We start from the raw sequence: 18,020 nt of genomic DNA on the forward strand, positions 1-18,020 counted from the left end.
TTTGTACTGACCAGTGTTAATTTCGTTGACGAATAATTTTTGTCATAGTTTTCGTCAACGAACCTTTTTTCATGACAAAGTTTAGTGAAAGCTAGGAATAAGTTAAGAAGAGATCCAACTGTAACTACTTTAGCATACACAGATAGGTGGGACAAACCTGGGAACCGTCCAATCAGTACTAAAGTCTTCACATCGCACAGAACCCGGGAAGATCATACCATCCTGTGAACTGAGGTCACTCATAAAATTCAACTCTAAGTTAACTCAATGTCCTTTGACTTGATGTCGGGAAAAATACGACAAATAAAACATCTACAGGCAATGGCATTGCTGTTTTTACGGCACCCAGTTTTATATCGAATGTAATATGCATTGTTCATAAACTCCATATGCTTTTCAGGTAGAGTGGGCCTACTGGTCATCAATGGTTTGTTATTTTTATACTCACTAAGCATAAGTTCGAGATATCTGTCGCTGCAGAAGCAAAAGTCCAGGGGGTGGAGCTGGATCTAGATCCAACTCCTCCCACCATCGTGTTTTCATTGGTCTGAAGTAATTGCACTACGCAGGAGGAGTTGTATCAGATCAGCCATTTCAAATCACTGTTGCCGTCCTAAATTGCTATTCTTATTTACTCACTTGCCATTGATTTGTGAACAATCACGAATGTGAAAGTTAGTTCATAATAAACCAGTTTTCATCTTGCTAATGCTAGTAACTAGTTTCCTTTGGTGATCATACAAAATCTGACTGTTGCACGAACACTGTTAAGTTTATCTAATCTAGGTGTCTAAGTAAGTGATGGTAAAAACTGATGTTAGAAGACAAGCGGTTAGTTAAACACAATATAGATATATTAAATACTTATGTATGTTGTGTTCTTCATATTGGACATAAACTGTTACATTAATTAGTGTTTGCTGTAGTTACTTATAATGTGTAATGGTTGTGCTGTTCGGTACCGCATGGACACGTCGACGGGGACTGTTATTCAGTAGTGCGTGCATGTAACGGCCATGATTCTCATTAACCAGTTCACTGAAAAACTTCACAATTAATATAATGCTATTTATATTTTTCCATCCATCTATAGATGCATATCACAGTTTTGAAAAAAGGACAGACGCTTTCAGTTGTGCAGTGCACTACATGTTGTAGTAAATGCCATTCTGCACACCTGAAGTGTACCGTCCTAACGAAAAAAGTTTTTTTTATTAAAGGTAAATAAAATGAAATAGTACATATTGATAATTATTCCTGTCCACTTTTACGTTTTCTTGTAAACTTAAAAAACATGTATTGTGTTATTTAAATAACATTTAAAGAACAATTTGATCTTTAAACGGTAAAAGGGTGAATTAATTAGATTTATATTTCCTGGTCGGAAAAGTAAGCGACACGTAGAAGGAGTTGGAGTAGATGCAGCTCCGCCCACCCCCTGGACCGACCAAAAGAAACTATGGACGATGGGAGGAGTTGGATCTAGATCCAGCTCCACCCCCTGGACTTTTGATTCTGCAGCGACGGGTACTTGATAAGTTCAGGTAAATAAAGTTGTTTGGAAATCTGTTTTTGTGTATATTGCACTTACAAACAATAATATTCTGTAACTGGTTTCATTTTTTGTAAGTGTATATAGTGACTGTTACACCATTTATATTTTAGTCATCTAAATTCTTTTGATAATTCTAATGATAATTCATCGACTTAAACTACACTAAAACTAAAAACAACTCCAATGACTAAATTATGACTAAAACTAAATGACATTTTAGTTAAGACTAAAACTTAAAAAAAATTGTTGTCAAAATTAACACTGGTACTGACAGAGACATTACTAATATTGAATATGGATATTGTTATAGAAAATGCTATGTCAGCGTATTTAAATAGACATTATTTCTTATCATAGCATGCGAACAAAAGAGGAAGTCTTAGGTCACTCTCGAGTCAAGAGACCAGACGAGAGGGGGAAGAAGACTGGAAAGAAGACATGTTCCAGACAGAAGTAAAAGTTTGCCTAGGGAGGGAAACTTCTATGCTGTGCTTAGGACTAGCATTACCGATATCAACGTATGCCTTATTCTTGTCTTGTAATATTGTGTTCTTGAGTGCTCCACTCTCCTCGCTAACCAGTAAATTGGTCGGACGGTTTGCATGAACTCCTGAGGCTCAGAAAGCCTTTGACTACCTGAAAAGACGCTTTGTCTTGGCCCCCGTTCTTCAGATGCCTGATCCCGATCTCCCATTTGTGGTGGAACCGAAACGCAGAATAAATCAACACGACAAAAGAAAGTAAATTCAACCGCGAGGAAAGCACGGGAGCACAAACGGTACACAATACAAAGCGGAAAACTCAACGCATGAAAAAATGAAAGCTCGACCATAGTAACAACATGGGAAAAATTTAATTTAACTCCAAAGACGTGGAAAACTCAATGCATAACTATGGAGAAAAATAAATGTAAACCAAAGACGGCAGAGAAAGTAACTGGCTAGCAGGCAGAGGCCGCAACAAACTTAAAACCCTTCCCAAACGAAACCAAATCAGACAAAGAAATAACAGTGAAGGAAAACTTGAAGGAGGCCAGGGAGCAGCGCAAAAGTAAAGCACTCAAACAAGCAGGGAAGGAGGGAGAGAAATGAGAGGGAAACACTGGTTATGAGACACCTTGCAATATGAGACTGCAAGAATGGCTGATCAACATATGACATGGAGGCTAAACAATTCAGCAGTGAGATACTACCGCTAAGGGGAAGGACAGCTGTAGATAGTCACTGCTGATTCTGGGAGCCTCGGCTAGAGCTGGCTTGCAAGTTTCACCTGATGGCAGCAGGAGGAACCACCCAGTAGCCAGCCTTGACAGGTCGCTGTTATTTGGGTGCTTCGATTTTACCCTTTCTTACTGTCTGGGATCTAAGAATGTCAAACCTGATGCTCTCTCCCACCAATGGGGGCCTTCGTCTGACTGCCACCAAAATCCTAGCGCCTATCCAATGGGACATAGAGAAGGCCATCAAGCAGTCCCTGGTCCACGAATCCAACCCCAGGGGGGTGGGGTGTGCACATTCGATACGCCCCTGCTTGCTTGAGGAAGAGGGTTATGGATTGGGGTCACTCCTCGCTGTTTGCAACCCACCCGAGTGTGCGACACACCCTAGAACTCGTTTAACGATGGTTCTGGTGGTCCGGTATGAACCAGGCAGTGGGAGCGTTTGTAGTTGCGTGCGAGGTGTGTTCATGCGGAAAGGCCTCCCATTCCAAGTTCTTTGGCTTGCTTCATCCGCTCCCAGTTCTTCTGGGCCCTAGACGCACGTATCCATGGATATCGTCATCAGCTTGCCCTCCTGCTGAGGGAACAACGCGATCCTGGTGATTGTCGACTGTTCTTCTAAGGCCAGTAAATTCATAGCACTGCCCAAACTCCCCGTGGCTCGTGGAACAGTGGCACTGTTACTGGCTCATGTGGTGCGGGTGCATAGTTTTCCCCAGGATGTGGTGTCCGACCAGGGGCTCCAGTTCACCAGCTGTTTTTTGGGGGGGCTTTCCTTAGTCTGCTAGGGGCAAAGGTGAGTCTGTTGTCCAGGTTTCATCCCCAAACCCAGCGGCAGACCGAAAAGGTCAACCAGGACTCGGAACAGACCCTTTGCTACCAGGCCTCCTCCAATCGCTCTTCCTGGTCTGACCACCTGATCAGGGCAGAGTACGCCCACAACTCCCTGTGACACTCATCCCTGGGCATGTCCCTGTTGGACTGTCTTTATGGGTATGCTCCACCCATGTTCACTGACCAGGAGAAGGAGGTGGCTGCTTTGGGCCCGCCAGGTCTCTGGCCTAGACAAGGGGGCTCCAGGGATGTCCCATCTACTGCCACTGGGGGGAGCACGAGCCAGCTCCGGCAAGCGCAATCAGCGCTTCCCTATATGAAGACAGACGCAGTGTCTCACTGCTGAGTTGTTTGTACCCGTACTCTATGTGCTCGCAGCCAGCCCTCTCTCTCGGTACTGTTTTGCGTTTGGTATTCATGTTTGTCTAACTTCAAACTGCTCCTTCGGGTGTTCTCACTCCTGTGGCACTCTCTCCAGCCCTTCTCAATTTTTCTTGTCGCTGTCCAGTTTTTGTTATTATTTTGGGAAGAGTTTTCAGTTCTAGTGTTTTTCACATCTGAGAGCCAGCTACTTCCCCTGGCGTCCTGTGTTAATTGTTAAGGTTTTTTTCTCGCTTGAGTTTTCCTGTAGTTTGTGTTTTTGTTTTGCAACTTTTCCTGCATAGTTTTGGCAGAGGTCTTAGTTGTCTGCTCTCTGTGGTAAAGCTTGGGTTCTTGGGTTCTCCTTTTTTAGAAAAAACTCCTCTTGGTGGATTCCCGGTAGGTTACATAAGGACTGACAAAATCTGCAATAAACTAGAGCACTTTGGTGAAGCAACAAATTTGCGTGCATGTGTTGCTTTCACTGACACTGAACTCATAACTATTCTTACAGAGAAACCCTGGTTGTTGTGACTGAGAATTTCCAAAACAATATTTTATTTACCAATGTGATGCGCGCCTTTGTGGATTTATTTTAATCAGTTAGGATGCAGAGACCTCCAAAAAGGTCTGACCTCACCTCTCCTCTCTCAGAGTTGCATGGGCAGGAGGAAGGAGGCTAAAGCCATTTCATTCAAACATGCTTTCAGATCACTTACATGTGGTGTGATGTGATAGATGCGGGCCCTCTCCTGCTGACACATTGTCATGCTATTGTTCCAGAGTCCAGTACCAACTTTATATAGGTTCCTAAACACAGTGTATACAGGAATAAGCTAATTGCCATGGTTACCATGATTAAGGGTCACAGGCTTCTTCTTACACAATGGAGTGTAAGAGTTCTACATGGATGTGTGTGGCAGGAGAGGGCCTTGCTGTACTATAATGACAGGTTAATGCTGTAACACCTCAGGAAGGCAATCAAAACAAAACCTCTCCAATTCCCATTTTCAGGGTGCAAAAACCACAAAGAGAAATTTATCGAAGGTGGTTGAAAGCACAGTGTAATTTTCAGTAACACTGAGTTTGATGTGACTGGCGATTCAGACCCTGTTATAAAGCCATTTTACAGAATTCTGGCCACAAAGTAGGCATGGATGAAGCTAGAGGAACAGGTTCAAGAAAGAAAAGCTTTCTACGACAGTCTCAAAGAAGCACTGATATTTTGTTCTCCTTCTCGCCATCACAAACAAAACCAGCAACCAAACTTTCCAGTGAAGGCCTGAGGAAGACCAGCTAGGAAGCCCCTGGTCTGTCTGGTCTGCCTGGATGGTTGGCTTCCCTGTTTATTGTCCATGGTGTTTGTAGAGAGTCAATAGTGCATGCAGTGGTTAGCCAAATATGTCAGATCTTATCTTGCCTTCGCAAGCAAAGAAAATCCTTATACTTCAATAGTTAGTGTAGATTCCTGACATATAATTAAGTTCATTTCAATTCCAGGATGTCACACAAACACAGCAGCTGTAGTGTTTATATAATAAATATGACAAAAGCAACACTGTGAACTAGTTTACTGGAGCAGCTCATTTAAGTTCAAGAAAGTTCTGGAAAGTTCTGGCAAAGATAGAAAATTATAATTAATGTTTTGCCAAACCTCTGAACTGCCAGAAAATTTGTACATATCATGTATTTTAGGTGGCTATATAGTGTAAGTAAACAACTGTTCTGAATTGCAAGATAAAAAGAACAGATTAGACAACTGCAGTTTTTAATTACTGAAAACAACAGAGGCATGTGTGGGTGTAGTTCACCCATCATCAGATGTCTATTATCAGACTCCTGTCATCAAACTCTATTATCAGACTCCAGTGTGTTGAACCATGTAACATATAACTCCTCCCCTACTGTCAATCATGTGTTTTACTTCCTGTTTTTTGTTTTGTTTTGTTTTCCCTTGTGTATTTTCTGCTTCCAAACCCTTGTTGACCTATCATCGTTATTCCTGTCACCTATGTCTTGTTTAGTTCTTATTCCTCAGTGTATTTTACCATGTGTATGCATCCTTCGTTGTTGGTCATTGGTCATCACCCTGTTCTGTTCTTGTGATCATCACATATGTATTGTGCTCCGGTTTCATGTGTTTTGAGTTGTGTTATATCTTTTAGGTTTCTTAGTATGATGTTCTGATCTCTTCTAGTTAATTGTTTTATTCCTACTTTGGAACTGCCTTCCCGGTTATTGCTGTAACTTTCAGGTTTCCTAACGGTTGTATCTCCTTTCCCTGTTGTTGTCGTAAAGGTTGTGTTTCTAAGTTTAATGTTTAGATCCTGTATTTTTATAGTTAACCTGACATCTTGCCCTCCCTGTCGTTGTTGTAGCTTTGGTTTTATGTTATTTTATACTAGTTTGTTTTTGTGTTCTTAGCCATGTATGTTTGTGTTATCAGTCAGTCATGTATATGTTCCTGAGCCGCTTTGAATTTGACTATATTTAAATACATTATAATGTGATGTAAACAGTACACTCTTGCAAACTGTGTGAAAAACAACCAATGAAAAATTCTAATATAATTTATTTGACAGGTAATGAATTAAAACATTAAATCACAATTGTCGCAATTATGTCAGATTTGAATACACTCTTTGGGGCTGCTGGCCAGTTCAGGTTTTTGTGTTGTTCCTGCCCTCACGTACATTCAGCAGGTAATCAGCAGGTCTGTGGAAGTCTTTATTACCAGGCCAAAGAGAGCCTGAACTGGAACACAACGAAAACCTGGTCTGGCTGGAAGTCCCCAAGGGATCAATTGGAAATCTCTATACTATACATTCAAACAAATAGCATGATGTGTTGGTTTGCACGTGTGTGTGTGTGTGTTTGTGTGCATGTATTTGTATGTTTGTGTGTGGATATGTGTGTCAGGAGCTCTTGTGAATTTAACAGCTGTGTAGTGTGCACTTTAGCGACTGTGCTCATGCTGACGTGACGACTCATGACTGCGGATGCTTTGACTGTCATGCTGACGTGATGAGTCCTGAGTGTTGATGCTCTGACTCTGAGCTGTGTGAACCGGAAGCACCTCAGCCTCACCAATCATCTCTGTCAACACAGACATGGCACTGTAAACACACATGTGACAAGGTGGCTGAGTGGGTAAGGCGATGGACTGCTAATCCATTGTGCTCTGCATGTGTGGGTTCACATCCTATCCATCCTCGACATGTTTTGGGCAGTCATGGTCCGGTGGATAGGGAACCGGTCTGGTGACCGGAGGCTCATGGGTTTGATTCCCAGGCCTTAGGCCATGACTGAAGTACCCTTGAGCAAAGCACTTAACCCCAACTGCTCCTTGGGTACTGGGCTAGGGCTGGCCACCACTCTGGGCATGTGTGCACCACAGTCCCCTACTGATCACTAGTGTGTGTGTGTATTCTCACTGCACAGATGGAAAAATGCAGAGGACAAATCACAAAGAAAAAATCACAATTGACAGATATGGTACATTTACATTTTACACAGAACCCTGTTTATACTGATCATTAACCACTTTCCTCACAGTTTTGTCATTAGGAGATTCCACCCACTCGCTGGATTCCTGTGAACACTACTTGACTCCTAATACATGTTTCCTCTGAGAGCCACGACTTCTGCTTACACAATGTCATAGCAGTGTTGAACATGCCTGAACTTCACAGCTTATTTCACTGCAGACATTCTTCCTGTGAAGCTACCCCTTTGATGCTCAGGAATTATTTTTTGACAGCTTTAGACTTTTAGCTGTAGGTTCTTCAAAGGGGGCACATGGTGTGTGAGGCCTTTCTTGAACCACAGAAATGACTTTTTACTTCCTGTTTTCTAAACTTTAAGAGGGAATGCAGTGTGTGTGTGTGTGTGTGTGTGTGTGTGTGTGTGTGTGTGTGTGTGTGTGTGGTGTGTATGTTCCTGTCTGACTGAGCCCTCACATCCTCACCATAAGCAATAAGCACAATTTTCCCACTTTATTAGAAGACTCTGCTAGAAGTACAGTTGGGGCTCTTTTGCTACCATGCACAAGCTGCCTGGTGTAGTTTACTCCAACACTGACAGTGATGGACAAACTCCAGCCATACAGCCTGGTCTTTAACCCTAACCCCAGCACCATACAGCCTGGTCTTTAACCCTAACCCCAGCACCATACAGCCTGGTCGTTAACCCTAACCCCAGCACCATACAGCCTGATCTTTAACCCTAACCCCAGCACCATACAGCCTGGTCTTTAACCCTAACCCCAGCACCCTACAGCCTGATCTTTAACCCTAACCCCAGCACCATACAGCCTGGTCTTTAACCCTAACCCCAGCACTGTACAGCCTGGTCTTTAACCCTAACCCCAGCATCATACAGGCTGTTCTTCAACCCTAACCCCAGCACCATAAATCCTGGTGAGGACTTTTAATTTCTGAACCTTATACACCTCTGCTCACAGCTACCATTACAACCCTGCCCCAGAACTTCTTGTTATAACCTGTAGCTGTTTCTCATTACTGACTTTATCACATAGGAGCACCTCTGTGCGTGCGCGTGTATGTGTGTGTGCATGTGTGTGTGTGTGTGTGTGTGTGTGTGTGTGTGTGTGTGTGCATGCATGCACCGTTTGCATTCCAACTCTCTGTTTGTTTTAGATGTCTTGGTGCTGCTTGCTCCTGACTTGTTTTCCTGTGCTGGTGGGTTCTGGTGCTTGGTTTTAATCAGACCTCGGGCCTGGGTTTGGTTTTAATCAGACACTGATTAAAAATACTGTAAAGACGATAACAGACATAAAGATATTACCTGGCTTCTCTTTCATTGCCTCTTGAGAAGAACACACACTACGAAATAATAGATGGTAATATTAGTGTCTAGAAAAAAGAAAATTCATATATAAGAATGTGCTGTCATAACGACGTGAGTGAAGATGGGTTTTAAGTCTGTTTTTTCATCAGTGCTGAGTGAATATTACTCACTTAAGTGTGAGATCTGAATTAGCATCTGAGTCCTGCACTAGACCCACTGCAGCGTATTGGGGAACCCTTACCTTCTCAGCCTTCGTTTCCGGAGGGACTGTACCAGTGATGGCTCAGGAAGTGGCAGTTCAGGCTGTGCTGTGTAGGGAAGTTGCTCTTCCTGTTGGGCAAGGTTGGGAACGTCTGCCAGAGCCTGCTGTAGTAAACCCTGCACTAGCTCTTTCTCTGAGACACACACACACACACACATACATAAATTCACGCGCACACATGCACACACACACATGCACACACACATATGCACAATACTAGCCTACTCCTAATTTATTATGACTTAATATCTATTCAGATCATTGTGTTTGTTGAAGACCCAGTTAGGTTGAGTACTGATTATTTTTCACTTGTGGAGTTGCCATATGTATGATCCTGAAAGATCTTCATCCTGTTTTCCCTACACACTCTTTGTTTACTCGTGTTTATTCCACACCTGCTTTACTGATACATACAGACTGATCGGGTTGCCATAGTTCCCTTCAGTTCTTAAGGCACTTTGACTGGTGAAAGGGTTACAGATGGCAGGTTCAGAGGCAGCTGTTATAAAGGACTGAGATGTTTCCACCAACTGCCCTGTGTTCTCCACCACACTTACATTAGATGGATTTATGTTACGAAAGAAAAGATTGATATGGATATCTTTGAAAAGAATTTCAATCTGTTAATCGGATTGGAACTTGATTCTACTGTGCATTTCCAAGGTTTCAGAGGACTGCTGTCTATAGTCCTTATGTCAGACCCCTGTGATGAAGCGACAGAAGGCAACATCATATGGGCAGCACACTGGACTGGATAGCAGGCAGCCTGAAGTGTCGATCCCAGAAAGAGCGAGACATCTGCACACCGCTGATAACGTCTTGTCCCAATCACACTGCAGGCGTTCCTGCACACCGTGTCCATGATTTGTAATTTCTAAGACAGCAGGTGACACTGGACTCTGGGTAGAGCGCTCACACACTAACACACACACACAAGAGTGTGAAGTGACAGCGCTGGTTGGTCTAAAGAGGGCAATCAGCTCTGCATCTCACCTCTGTCACCAGCCAGCAGCAACCACTGCTGCACCAAAGATAACGAATCCGTCTGCAGAATCTGACAAAGCAGCTCCAGCACCTTCAAAAGACACAGAGAGATAAGACACAGTAAAACAGGCAGTCAGAGAGACCGAGAGAGATACGACATAGTCAGACAGACACTCAGACAGCCAGAGAGATGCAACACGGTCAGACAGACACACACCAAAGAGAGGAGCAAGTGAAAGACACTCAGATGAGCATTCAGAGAACTCAGCCTCCTGCCCTAATCTGACCCAGTTCAATGCCGCTTCCCCGAGCTCCACCCACACTTTCAGACTGAATTAGCATAATTAAGGTGATTCAGACTGATTGAACACAGGTGTGTTCAGGTGTGTTACCCTGAGTTCCTGGCCACCGAGGATAGTCTGCTGGTATCTGTGAGTCCCTGGGCGTCTGTGAGAAGCCTGTGTGTCACGGCGCTTGGATCCCCAGGACAATGCAGGGATGAGACGGCCCGTCTGAGCAGAGTACTGCGTCTTCCTGCGAGGTGCTTCCTCATCTCTGCAACACTACAGAGCACATGGCAAGTCTCTGAGCTCTCTAAACTGATGCCTCATGTGTGGAACCTGACCCAGTAATCATTGGCTCTCATGTCCTTATAGAAAATAACCTGTAGAGAATTGCACCCACACATCTTGTTACCTGCCGGTGCCTTCAGAATTACCCTAAGTTTGAAAGCTTAATGAAAACACATGTTGAATGATGAATTATATAATAAAGCCCCGTTTATGTTATTCCATGTCTTGTTTTGCTCTGCAAAAAGCCTGCATAAGTGTTTCATTAACACTATCACTGTCAGTAGCATTGACAACAGTAATATGATGATGCAGCTCGTTGTGGGTCTGTTGTGTTTGTGGGATAGCCTGGTGTTTTGTGTATGATCATGTGACTCTGCCATGAGGGCACAGTGTGATACTCACCCCATCTCTCCCAGGACCCGTGACTGGCTGACTGACTTTAGTTGCAAGATCCTTCAGTTCTTCTCGCCAGGCTTCAGATAACAACTCTGTAGGGAAGAAGATCAAATATGTGCTGGTTTTGCTGTTTATAACATGAACATTTTTAACTCTGATGGTTCACTAGGCTTCCTAAATTAGGAACTGGCTACAGAGAACATCAGGGTGTCTCTGTTGTTGATTTCTCTCTACTATTATTCAATCAACCAATCAGTCTTTATTCTCAATCAGGAGTACAGTGAGGACGTCCTCGTTTGCTGTACAGCCAAGCATTAACAGTGAGACTGAAGAGACATGAAAATGGAATTTAATTCATTTAGAAAAGCCTCAGCAGAGCTAGATGTACAATAGACAAACAACCAAGATAAATAAACAGGAAATTAAAAAAATGTCAAACAGATTAAAATGTAATTAAAAAGAGAAACAACTAAAGCAATAAAAACAAACAGTAAAAGTGACCATGCTGACAGTAATGCTAATCCTCACGTCTTCTGAACTGACAAGACACTCATTTCTTTGCTGCCTGAGGATAATTCAAAGCGCTGTTTGCTGTGCATCTGGTACTGGTCCAAACTTTGATTCTGGCTTTAAACAAGGATGTAATTCCATTAGAAAAAAAATACTCAATACTCTTATTCTTAACACAATGGGGACAAGTCTGTTTACCACTGCTAGTAATGATTTACTGAAATGATCTATTCATTCTGTAGAGGCGCTTTGTTTCTTTGGCAGATCTCTTGTACCACCTTTGCCTCTGGGTAGCAACAAGTGTTTGGAAAAACGCAAGTGAGATGGAATCCTCTTTAAGGGTTTACTTATAACACCAAAGACATTACACTAAACTCAACATGACTCGGTCAAAAAACTGTGTTGCTTCCAAATAAAACGCTAACTGCCGTCTGTCTGTCTTAACTTGCAAGCAGGAAACAAAAGGTTACTGACGGAAGCTGAAAATACAGAAAGTTCTTCAAACTTTACATTACTAATTTCTGCTTTTTAGAAAATACAACAATTATGAATTCTTATTAAATTATCTTCACCATATTTTAACCCCTTTAACTAAATTATTTCTAACAATGCATCAACCCTTAACTGGCTCTTATACATTCAATAATCCTCCTTTATGCCCTAAGATGTAAAATCACGCTCTCATCTATGCTACTGTAGTACTTATTTATTACTGTAGTACTGAAATATTTAACTTCAATATGTACTTCTGAGATATTTCAAACTTGTTTTTGAAATGTTACCAGTTGTTTTGTTTAAAGGCTTGCCTGCAGAGAAGCACTGGTTTTAGACTGGTTTGTGATTAGAGGATATATATAATGCACATGCATAGCAATATATACCTCAGTGTTCAGTTATAAGAGGCCATGTTCAAACACATCTTAAACATAGAAATGTTCAGACACACATTATACCTTTATTATACCTCTCCCTTCTTTGTCAAGCCAACTTAGTATAACCAGTGCTGTTTATAGTGCTGTAACCAGTGCAGACTATAGCAGACACTTTTCAATTATCAGAAAATGTTAAGGTGACTAAATATTAACAACGTAAGCACATCTGGTGAGGTAATTCCATGAAGAGTCTGAACACATGTGGATATGGGGAAGAGCTGAAGTGAGTCCTTAGACACACTTAGTAACGCTTCACGCTCCAGAATTCCCCAGTTCTCGTACCTGCTCCTGTCTTGCCTCCGCCGGCACTGCTGAAGCGTGGTGGGTAGGGCAGGGAGAGAGACGTCTGGCTGGCACAGGACGTAGGCACCTGACTCCTGATCAGTGGATGTGGGAACAGAGGAGTGTTGGCGTACCAGTCATCATTCACCATACACACAGGGCTGCCGTTCAGACCTACAGCAGGGATTACAACACACAGCAGCGTCGGGGTTATGAGCTGAGAACCACACGCTACCCTGAGATACTTCCCTCCTCCACAGGAGCTGCTACACCACAAAGCTTCTGTGTGAGGTGTTCATTACTCCATCTGTCATCTACTCCAAGATGCCTCATTCCACAGAATTACTGTGCATACCATACAGCTCCTCTGTGTTACCATTTTATCTTCTCAGCATGTCCTTTTGGGGGAGCTCTCACTACTGCAATGTGACATTCCCTGCACACAGATGGTGTTCCATGTGCATCAGTTTACACTGCACTGTTTTTTGTTTTGTTTTGCACTGGATTAAATTAACCAACCCTACCAAACCCCACTGGCTCCACAAAACATCACAATATTATAAAGCACTGGTGAGACGAGTCCTGTAAGCAGGGAAACCCCAAACCATGTTGGGACAGAAGGACCAGGACTGAGAAACACTGGGTTAGTTCTGGAGTTCCAGTGTGATGAAGACCATAATCCCTGAAGGAGAGGGTTATATGATGACAGTAGCGAACCGTGACCATTAAACCTGGGCCCACTCCCATTCACCCCCCGAAAAAAATTGTTTCCTTTCCTAATTAACTGCAATAAATATAAAAAAAAAACGGAGACGACAGTTCAGCTTTAGGAACACAATAAACAATAACATCTGTACTTCTTAAGCAAAATAAGGTTCCAACAAAATAAGGTTCACAGCTCCGCTGTAAATGAACAGCGGGCATCACAGTGCTGATAGGAGGAGACACAGGCTCACAGGCTTCCACTTAACTTAACCCCTCACCTTCCAACACAGATTTAATAGACACGGGTGAATAATTTATTTGCTTATATTTCTGTAATTGTTTAGATGTCGATTGTCAAACTGTAAGTAGATTTTAAAAATTGGATAAATTATATATATTTATGTTTTAAGAATATTTTAGGCCCTCTGAGAGGGCGTAGAGGGCCCTGACGGTTCCCCACTGTATGATGAAGACCATAATCCCTGAAGGAGAGGGATATGTCATGAAGACTGTCACTCTGGATGTCAAGTGTTTGAATAAGTAAGTGTAAGTATTTGAGTACGACTGAATAAAAGTTGAAAGAATTTGATAGTTGACCTACTGCTTACTTTCCTTACCTTACCTCAGTTCCTCTTCCCTCACCTCACTTCTCTTCCCTTACCTCACTTCCCTTTCCATTACCTCAGTTTCTCTTCCTTTACCTCACTTCCCTTTCCCTTACCTCACTTCCACTACCTCACTACACTTTTCCTAACATTATTTCACTACTTCAGCACCCATGGAGAGGGGCCTTGAGGCAAGACTGTTCTCAGCATCTGATGCTAAACCTATTGTGTTTTGACGACCATTGTTTGTGTTCGTCTAAGTAAAGAAGAATCCGAAGGAAAGCTGTAACTATGGAACATGAATGGGCTGTCTGGCAGGTCTGTTGTTAATGTCTGACAAGGTAAACGTGTGTCAAACACAGATGAGGCAGAAGTAAACATGCCTCTGCTGCCCTGTAGAATCCATATCAAACACTAATAACACAGATGGGTGCAGATGTAAACACCCCCTGCCCTGGAGAGTCGCTATCAAACACTACTAGCACAGTCAGGAGCAGAAGTAAACACCCCCTGCCCTGGAGAGTCCCTATCAAACAGTACCAAACCAAGTGTTGTGATCCCTACCAGTAAATTACAAATTAGCTCTACTCACCACTCAGCACACAAGAGAATGAGACCCAGTTCCCTTCCCTTGGTGAGTGGTAGATCTACACCAGTTGAACTGGGGGCCCATTAGAGGGACCTGTTCATTCACACTCTTCATTTATACCTTTCTACCATTTTACAATGAATCCATATCAATGTACTACACATTCAATGTCATTTAACGTATTATTTATTTATACTAAATGTAAGAATAAAGATGTATTGACATGAAAAAAAATGGGATTTACAAAGTGGTATGTTCACATAAAGGACGGATTCTTTATAAACATTTATTTTCTTTCATTTCTCTATATTCTCTAGATTCTTTCATTTCTCTTCCATAAATTTGTGGCTGAGATTTTGCCTAAACAAACTAAATTAAATAGATAATCAAAGAAATATACAAGTGCAGGTGCTTCTGTGCAGAAGTGATGGAAGCCAGCGAGAAGTTCACGGGTCGTCCTGGGCATGAACAGACTGGGATAAACTTACAAGAGCGAAGAATGAGCATAAACAGGGACTGTGGTAGAGAGGTTCTCACCCTGGTCCTCTCATACTGTCCTCTGTGTATTTTTTTCTACATTTCTGTGGTCAGTGTGATGTCTCTGCTCCGCCATGACCAAGATTAGTTGGACCACCATGTCTGTTAATGTGCATTGCAACCATGGCAACAACACTCTCATGGGATTGTAAATGTATCCTTCCAACTATAAAATGTGTTATTTTAGTTTTGCTGGTTTATCACTGTGGGGTCACCAGAGTGACCAGAGTGACCAGGCTAAACACAGTAATTAGTCCAGAGTAACTAATTTAGAGGCCTCAGGAGGGAGGATCCAGGCTTGTTGCCATAGCAGCACCCCCTGGTTCCTGTCACAGAAATACAGAACTTCCATATAACCACACACACACACACACACACACACACACAAAGGAGGGCTAATCACTTTGAACGTTGTACCATGCCAGCAGTTTAGGCCCTGAGCTGTGTCCTGCCTCCATGTTACTGATCCTGGGTGTTTCACAAAAACTCTTGTTTATAGATTCAACTCTACTAAAAGCCTCGAGGGAAGAAACATCACACAAAGTGTAATTAATGAAGACATATTTGATGAAGGTCTTAAAAAATCTGCTCTGCTGTATCTTACCTGATATGTGTGTGACCCTGTGAGGGTGGGGGTTGTGTCTGGAGAAAAAAGAGTGGTGGCTGAGATTGCCAAAGCGTGCGCTGCCCCTAGTGGTGACTCTGGGAAGGTCAATGACATCCTGTGCAACAAGGTTGCTCTTGTTTGGAGGGGTCTTCTTACTGCTTACTCTCTCCCCACATGACTCCATGATCTGAGCTACCACGGAAAACATATATTCCATTTCTTTTTGGAATCCACTGACAATAAACTGCAATATTGTTATATTGTTTTCATAGGGATAGCATAAAAACAGTGTTGATACAGCAACACTGTGTATTAGTGTAAATTTTTACTATGCATTAGTATATATTTTCATTGTGTATTAGTGTAAGGTTTCACTGTGTATTAGTGTATCTTCACTGTGCATTTGTGTATAGTTTGACTGTGCATTAGTGTATATTTTTATTGTGTATTATATTTTCATTGTGTGTAATGTAGTCACTATATATTAGTGTATTATATTTCCATTATGTATTAGTGAACATTTCCACTGTGCATTATTGAATATATTAATTGTGTATCCATGTAAACTTTCACTGTGCATTATTGAATATTTTCATTGTGTATTAGTGTATATTTTCACTGTGCATTACTGAATACTTTCATTGTGTGTTAGTGTATATTTTCACTGTGCATTATACAATACTTTCATTGTGTATTAGTGCATAGTTTCACTGTGTGTTAGTATATATTTACATTGTGTATTACAACCATTCAACATTCAACCAATATCCAGATATTGTCTCCCATTTAGCTATCTAATGCAGAAAACAAATCCACCAAACCTCCCAAATAGAGACAAAGTTAAATAGGGTAGTTAGACAGGGTATTTAGACAGCATAGTTACACAGCATAGTTAGATGGGGGTAGACATTTGTTTAACATTTCAAAAAAGTTGCTTTTTAAATTAATGTCAAATGACTACAGTGCATTGATGCTCCTGAACATGATCTGAATACAGTCTAAGTCTGACTCTATTCTCCTAAAAGAGATATGTAAGCAGAACAGAGTTCCTCTGGGTTACACTTATATCAGACTTTTAATTTAACTTCTAATTTATTCTTACAGCCTCCAGTGCCTGTGTTAACGAAGAATGTGTTAACGTCACACTCACCTTCTGCTTCACTCAGTGCTGTGTGTGGTAGTGCTGTGCTCACCCTGCACTGTTTGTGTTACTAGGATACTCATTTAACATAAGGAGAACAAAAATGCCTGACGTTCAAAGGCTCACACACACACACACACACACACACACACACACACACACACACACACACACACACACACACACACACACACACACACACACACACACACACAAAAGCTCTCTCACACACAGTAACCTGCACACATTTACATTTACACACAGAGATATGGACAACACATGACCAGGTTTCCTAACCCTACTGAAGCAGTAATATATGAACATTGTTTTGGTGAGAAGTTGGGCTGTTTAGAAATGGCTAATATAATCTCTGCTTTCTGTTACCATGGTGAGTGTTTACACCTTCTTACCTCCCAGTTCTCTGATGCATTCTTTTGCCCCAGGCCGGGGGGAAGAGGGGACCTTCTACTCCAAAACCCTTCTGGACTGCAGATTCATGACATGAATTCCAATATGACAGAAATGATGAGAGTGTCCATGGGGCTGAAGAGCATCATGGGAGTTGTGTGGTTTTGGTGTGTGAAGACCATAAGGAGTTCAACATGAATAGAAGTGTGCAGTGTTGTGGGTGGGAGAGGGGGGGGGGTAAGAGAGTGAAGGTGGAGGAAGGGTAAGAGAACCAGAGGGAGAAGAACGGCCATGATCAGAAGCACAGGCCCAATGCTGGAGCACAGCTCAACTACGCACTGCGCTGAAGGTTTGATGAGCCAACACAAATGTGTGTAATTGAAATGCAAACATTTTCATGACATCTGTGTTTCATTTTCTAATCCTGCAAATCTCAGTGGTACACCAGAGTCGTCATTCATGAGCTTCATTTAATTATTTCATCATAATTCATCTTGGTTTTATCATCAGTTCTTATTAAGCGAAAAATTAAGATCAGGAACGCAGTCACAGCAAATCCATTTGTGTTTTGAATGTGTTTTTCTGTGGTAGCTGTATATACACACTGAAGTGCAGCCTTCAAACAAAACACTTCAGACTGATCAATATCTGAAGGAGCTGCTCACCAGGGGCTGTCCACGTCATGACGACAAGCAGTTCCGTCTTGCTTTTGA

The 18,020-nt window shown here is 42.2% G+C and overlaps 1 protein-coding gene across 1 annotated transcript; it reads right to left on the reverse strand.

Annotated features, from left to right (window-relative positions):
- Positions 1–6,548: 6,548 nt before the first annotated feature.
- tbata (thymus, brain and testes associated) lies at positions 6,549–16,945 on the reverse strand. Its single transcript, XM_076998602.1, has 9 exons — positions 16,909–16,945; positions 15,756–15,950; positions 12,716–12,889; positions 10,998–11,083; positions 10,416–10,586; positions 10,033–10,114; positions 9,019–9,172; positions 8,775–8,812; positions 6,549–7,064 (listed from the first exon to the last, which is right to left on the reverse strand). The coding sequence occupies exons 2-9, from the start codon at positions 15,940–15,942 to the stop codon at positions 6,925–6,927; spliced, it is 1,032 nt and encodes a 343-aa protein (XP_076854717.1). The 5' UTR covers positions 15,943–15,950; positions 16,909–16,945; the 3' UTR covers positions 6,549–6,924.
- Positions 16,946–18,020: the final 1,075 nt, after the last annotated feature.

This window comes from Brachyhypopomus gauderio, chromosome 3 (genome assembly GCF_052324685.1).
Source record: "Brachyhypopomus gauderio isolate BG-103 chromosome 3, BGAUD_0.2, whole genome shotgun sequence".
Classification (NCBI taxonomy): domain Eukaryota; kingdom Metazoa; phylum Chordata; class Actinopteri; order Gymnotiformes; family Hypopomidae; genus Brachyhypopomus; species Brachyhypopomus gauderio.